Consider the following 7,053-nt stretch of genomic DNA (forward strand, 5'->3'; position numbering starts at 1 on the left):
GCCATAGTAAGGGGCTGTGCAATAATTATGAGCCCTGGGGGAGGGTAAAATTGGGGGGAAGCAATTTTTGGCAAGCCTAGAGGGGGGGGCAAGCGATTTTTGGCACGCATTCTCGGGCGCCTTTTTAATTAAACGCTCTAAAATGGCTTAGGAAAACATTCAGGGGGGCAAAGAATTTTTGGTGGGCCGAGAAGGGGGGGGGGCAAGCGATTTTTGGCGGGCCGAGAGGGCGGGCAAGCGATTTTGGCGAGTCATTCGGAAATTTTACCCCCCCCCCCACGGGACTCATAATTATTGCACAGCCCCTTAAATACATTCTGAATTCTTTGAAAATGGAAATAAGTATTCGTGCAGGCTGAAAATACTAGAGAATGGCACTGTTCATGTGTTGTTAGGTTTTTTTTCCAAGTTAGTGCAATGTGTAGCAAAACTTCAATTTAATCAAATTACACAAGAAATTCAAACAAAATAGTGTTAACGGGCGGATACAAGAACCACAAAAACGAACCTTTCCTAAGTTTTTATGTTTATTTCAATGACGTGTTTTTAGTGGTGTGCGCCCTTATGTTTGGTGACGAGCTGAGAATACGAAGATAAAAAAATTGCAAAGCAATACGAATTTGTCTCAGAAATTGTGTTTTTTATTCACCAAAATATCTTTAGTTGTAGCAGAATTGGAAACAAATTCAGTATACGTCATTTTCTGTAAGTATTGTGCTCAACTTGAAGAATACCCAGTATGTACGTACATGCTCATTGAGTCATTATTTGCGGGATTTTGTTGACTCTTGAGTGGACAAATTATTTCTCATCGTGATTCATTGTAATGTATGTTTTGTGCCTCAAGGACAAGGAGTCGTCTTGGAATCCTGTTTCATAGTCAGTACAATTAATAAGCTTTTAATAGGCCTACATGATGTACAAAGTACCAAGTACCAAGTAACTTACTTCTACCATTGCCAAGCAACCAAGGAGTGTTGGACACCCGGGGGCCACTATAGTGTCAAGAGGGGGTATCAGGCGCGTCCGAGGACTCTCAAAAAGCACCCTAAACAAGTATTTCCGAGACTGCAATTTTCCCCCTAAACAAGTATAAGTTGCACGATTTGCTACCCTAAACAAGTAGTTGTATTTTCCCCAACCCTAAACAAGTAATTGATGCAATTATTACCCCTAAACAAGTAAACACACAGAACCCAGGCGGCGAGTGGCATGATAGGGCTAGCAATTTGTGGCAAGCCGTCTGAATTTTGAGCCATACAAGTTTACGTGGTGCTAAAGCTTACCTCAAAGTTCATGCAGTATGTCCAATATTTTCAAGATTTTTGGGCCAATAATTTCCCTTTTTGGATCACAGGTCCAACCCTTTTTATTGAAATATTGTAGAATTTATTCTTTGGGATTGGGATGTACCCATTTCTCCACATATCCAAGAGAATTTTGAACTGCAAGTCCAACGCAAATTACGACTATGGCGATTGCAAACCACACATTGAAGTTGGAAGAAGACGGCAAACACGGCCAGTTTAGCTTGGTTTATTTCCTAATTTCATCTCGATTTAAAAAGTTACAAAAACTCTATTCCTGGTCAACAGTCAATACATTAAATGTCATCTGTCTATCCCCAGGCAGTGCAAAATTGTCTGAAATAGGGGTTGATTTCTGATGAAGAAACGTGATTCACAAACACAAAATGCCTCTACTTAATAATTAACACAGTTTGTAGCCTGGTGCCTCGTTTATTCAACTTATATAACTGGCGAAAATTATTTGTTTTTTTACTTTGTGCATCAGGGTCTTAGCTAAATGAAAGACAGAGATAAAAAGACTAGTTTGCGTCTGATGTCATCTTTCAATCAAACTCGAACACCGTTTGTTTACAAGTGTCGTGATGATATGAGTTGCTGAACACGGCGGTAAAAGCGGCGCCTTATTGTTAATTTTGCACCTTCAAACATACAAAGCATCTCAAAAGTTAGGTCTTAATAGTAGGAAACTTTCTTTCACTAAGGCACCATGTCAAAAATGCTTAGAAAAGTTGCTTCTTGCCTTGTAAAAGTATGCAATTTTACGCCATTTACTGCTATTCCTTTTCTCCGATCAGCACCAGATAAATCGACCTTCCTTTTACGCGCTAATTAACCAATCAAGGATCGTAGAGAATTTGATTGACAGGGACATCAGACGCAAACTAATTTTTTTTATCTATGTCTTCAATTATAGTTAAAGCTGCATTATGGGAGCTACATGTTTGTGTTCAGTTCAAGGTCAATGGCCATTTCAGGTCAAATTGGCTGAAAATGAAAAAGAGGTGCAAAAAAATGCAAAAAAAATGTTTCACATGAATATTTACAATGGGTACATGTAGTCTTCGCTATCCATATATTTGGACGACCTATCTGGGACCGCAGACCCTTTTTTTTGCTTGAAAGTATCAGAATTTTTTTTGTATTTCTCAAATAAAAAAATAAAAAAATGTGGTAAAATTGAGTTGATGAAATTATTTCATTTTTAAAGCTAATGCTAACCCTAATTCTAATCCTAAAATTGCTCTCAAATTCGGAATGTGCTCAGCCTACAGGAAAGAATTCTTTTTAGCCTTTATCTTAGATTAATTGTAGTTTTGTCACAGATTCTCTGCATTTTCTTGACACACTTGACTGTCACAGTACCATTTGTATTCATTATTCTTTCAAAACAGATCTGCACCATGACCAGTCAGTCCATTTCCACACAACTGACATTTTGCAATGATTGTGGGTGTCTACGACTACGGGATGTTACAAATCAACTTCAGGAGCTGTTCACCAAGAAGTCTATAAAGCCAGATTGGTGCGGTATATGCAACAAATTTGTAGAAAATGGCAGGCCAAAAATCCACATTTCAAGTGACTTTACAGTGCAGGAGAAACAGACTAGTATTAAGCAAGATGAGGGTCAGAAAGTTGAAACTAATTCAGGGAATATTCCTCCTGATGAAGTGAGTAAAATTGTGAAAGATGAACAAGTTGAAGAAGAAGATAAATCTGAAGTAGTTTGCCAGTTACAGTTGGAAGTTTCAAATGATGATGACGATGGTGGTGGCGGTTTTGATGATGATGATTCTGATACTGACTATGATAATCGTCCCAATGAGGTCAAAGATACATGTACCAATAATGTGGCCAATTCTAGCAAGGAAGGTGGTGATGTTGAATTGAATCGGAAAGTTGCAAAAAGTCTACAGAAAAACACTTCAGCAACAACTACATGTGCATATGAGGTTACAACCAAGGCAGCTGCAAAGTCTGCTGTTACAACAACGGCTAAATCAAAGGTGGCAGCGACTACTAAATCCAAGGTTGAAAAAACTAAAAGGTCAAAGGTTGCAGCTAAGTCAAAATCCACAGTTGCGATATCAAAGATATCAAAAGTCAAGAAAGAAATCAATTATGAAGGAACACATTCACTCCAAAATAAACGACATACAAGATTAAGCGTAGGTGCCATTGAGGCTGCCAATTATCAGTCTTTATTCGCAGGAGACAAGATGGATGATGATGATGAGGAGGAGGAAAATGATGAAGAGGATATGGAGGAGGAGTATCATGCATCAGATAACAATTTTGATCCAAGCGATAGTGATGGTGCTGGTAATGATGATGATGATGACATTATTGACATTTCAAAGTATATCATCTGTAAGAATGATAAAAATGCGATATCCAGCACTGAAAGTAAGCCTACGGACAAAGATGGTGACAAATTGAGCAAGTATGGGGTTGAAATTTTGGATCCAGCATTGCAGGATCTCAATGTGCCAGGAGATAATCCAAGCAAGCCATTTAAATGTAAGCTGTGTGGTGATGACTTTAGACATGTAAGCCAGTTTCATACGCATGTTGCAAGTTACCATGTCGATGCAGCAAATATCGACAAACCATTCATTTGCCTGGAATGTGGCAAGAAGTTTCCTTCTTTCAAAATTCTCACAAAACATATATATCGTCATAAAAATGATTTTGTCACCTACAGATGTATACACAAGAACTGTGACTTTACTTTTAAGAGAAAAGACAGGTTGATAAGTCACATTCAAGTTCACAAAGGCAAGAAAAAATTTCAGTGCAATGTATGCGGTGTAGGTGTTAACAGTGTCAAATCTTTGACAATTCACAAGTCGCTACACTCTAGTGATAAAACATATTCTTGCCCGCATTGTGGGAAAACATTCACCCATGAAGTGTATTTTAAGAATCATCTACATTGGCACAAGAATGCCAACAAATACAAATGTGATTTGTGCCCGTATACTTCTGGAAGCAAGGCCGATTGTAAAAGGCATACATTATTAGTGCATCAGAAAACGAACAGAAATCTGGAATGTGAGAAATGCAAGCGCACATTCAAGTACAGTGGTTCGCTCAGTAACCACATCCGTCGGTGCAAACCATCAGCACAGCTGCACGATCAGACTTCAAGTGATTCAGCTATAAGTATTATAGATACAACTCATATTGTGGATCGCCCATACAAATGCGATCACCCAGGTTGTGACAAGACATTTGAAAAAATGGGAGGCCTGAATAATCATGGTTTATCACACAAAGAAAAGAAGGAATACATGTGCAGTTTGCGCGGATTGCAGTACAAATCAAAGGGCTGCCTAACCAAGCATCAGAAGGTCGTACATCTTAACATAAAACCATATCCATGTTCCCATTGTGGAAAAGCTTTTGGCGCTAAACAAAAACGTGATATACACGAGAAAAGAGTTCACCTGAAACTGAAATCGCACATGTGTGAGAAATGCGGTAAAGCGTTTGTAGTTAAAACAGAGTTGACTGCGCATATGCTTTACCATACTGGAGAGAAACCATACAAATGTGATCAGTGCGAGTATCGATGTGTCAGGGCGGATTATTTGGCCAAACATAAAAGAACTCATACCAAAGAGAAACCATACCAATGTAAACTCTGCGGTATAGAATTTACACATCGTACTCCATTGGTTGCACATGAGAAGAAGAATCATGGTGTTGATAGCGGTGGTGTTAGTATTAGAACAGATCCCAAATACAACTTCTTGGGTTCATCATCAAGTAATACTCCATCTTCATCAAACATAAAGGAAGAAATCATGACTGCTGGATCAGAGAGCAAACTTACAATTCAATTCTTGCAACAAAATTTCAACTTTAATCATTAAATATCTGATGAGATATAGCATGGTGTGTCAGATTTTGAGGGGAACTATCTCTGATAAAAATATTTTGGGTGAAATTCTGAAATCAACCATTGTTTACCCTCTTTCCTGTTAATAGTGATGCACCTGTCAGCAGTTAATGCTTGCAACATACAAAATGCATCATGATCATGCAATGATTGCTCTCTACAGTTGAAAGCAAATGGCATGTGAAGATTCTACATACTACTGGTGATAACAAGAAGTCACTGTCAAAATGTAACATGGTACATTGCTTGCTATTGGCATCATAGAGAGTCATAAGCAACCAACAGCAGATAGTAAGTTCTGAAAATTTCAGTGATGGCAAATTTAAACGTAAAAAATTGTAAGAACTGTAGAAAATGATGCAAATTTCACTTTAAAATTTTGCTATAGCATTCTCTTTAGTCTATTGTGATAAATTTTGACCTGCAAAGCATCCCTTGAATTCTGAAGTATCACACACCTCAACTCTTTGAATTTCTTGGTACCTGGTTTGTGTTCATGTACAAGGTTTTGGCCTCAATGTTCCTCTTTCTGAGTTTGGTATGTTGGCAGGTGTGTTAAAGATATGCTATCTACTGCTGATGTTCTGATTGCAACATGCTATCTACTACTGATATAGTAATATGTCGTATTCTGATGTGCTATCTACTGCTGCTAGCAGATGTCATATTGTAATATGCTATCTACTGCTCCTAGCAGATGTCATATTGTAATATGCTATCTAATGCATATAGCAAGATGTCATATTGTAATATGCTATCTACTGCTGATAGGAAGATGTCATATTGTAATATGCTATCTACTGCTGCTAGCAGATGTCATATTGTAATATGCTATCTACTGCTGATAGCAAGATGTCATATTGTAATATGCTATCTACTGCTGATAGGAAGATGTCATATTGTAATATGCTATCTACTGCTGATAGGAAGATGTCATATTGTAATATGCTATCTATTGCTAATAGCAAGATGTCATATTGTAATATGCTATCTACTGCTGATAGCAAGATGTCATATTGTAATATGCTATCTACTGCTGATAGCAAGATGTCATATTGTAATATGCCATCTACTGCTGATAGCAAGATGTCATATTGTAATATGCTATCTACTGCTGATAGGAAGATGTCATATTGTAACATGCTATCTAATGCATATAGCAAGATGTCATATTGTAATGCTATATACTGCTGATAACAAGATGTCATACTGTAATATGCTATCTACTGCTGATAGCAAGATGTCATATTGTAATATGCTATCTACTGCTGATAGCAAGATGTCATATTGTAATATGCTATCTACTGCTGATAGCAAGATGTCATATTGTAATATGCCATCTACTGCTGATAGCAAGATGTCATATTGTAATATGCTATCTACTGCTGATAGGAAGATGTCATACTGTAACATGCTATCTAATGCATATAGCAAGATGTCATATTGTAATGCTATATACTGCTGATAACAAGATGTCATACTGTAATATGCTATCTACTGCTGATAGCAAGATGTCATATTGTAATATGCTATCTACTGCTGATAGCAAGATGTCATATTGTAAAATGCTATCTACTGCTGATAGCAAGATGTCATATTGTAACATGCTATCTAATGCATATAGCAAGATGTCATATTGTAATATGCTATCTACTGCTGATAGGAAGATGTCATATTGTAATATGCTATCTACTGCTGCTAGCAGATGTCATATTGTAATATGCTATCTACTGCTGATAGCAAGACGCCATATTGTAATATGCTATCTACTGCTCCTAGCAGATGTCATATTGTAATATGCTATCTAATGCATATAGCAAGATGTCATATTGTAATATG

General features: G+C 37.4%; 1 protein-coding gene across 1 annotated transcript; it reads left to right on the forward strand.

Annotated features, from left to right (window-relative positions):
• Positions 1 to 595: 595 nt before the first annotated feature.
• LOC140136077 (uncharacterized) lies at positions 596 to 6,119 on the forward strand. The gene is made up of 2 exons (XM_072157784.1): positions 596 to 705; positions 2,702 to 6,119. The coding sequence occupies exon 2, from the start codon at positions 2,711 to 2,713 to the stop codon at positions 5,186 to 5,188; it is 2,478 nt and encodes an 825-aa protein (XP_072013885.1). The 5' UTR covers positions 596 to 705; positions 2,702 to 2,710; the 3' UTR covers positions 5,189 to 6,119.
• The last annotated feature ends 934 nt before the right edge of the window (positions 6,120 to 7,053 follow it).

The sequence above is a fragment of the Amphiura filiformis genome, chromosome 16, assembly GCF_039555335.1.
Source record: "Amphiura filiformis chromosome 16, Afil_fr2py, whole genome shotgun sequence".
In the NCBI taxonomy this organism is placed as follows: domain Eukaryota; kingdom Metazoa; phylum Echinodermata; class Ophiuroidea; order Amphilepidida; family Amphiuridae; genus Amphiura; species Amphiura filiformis.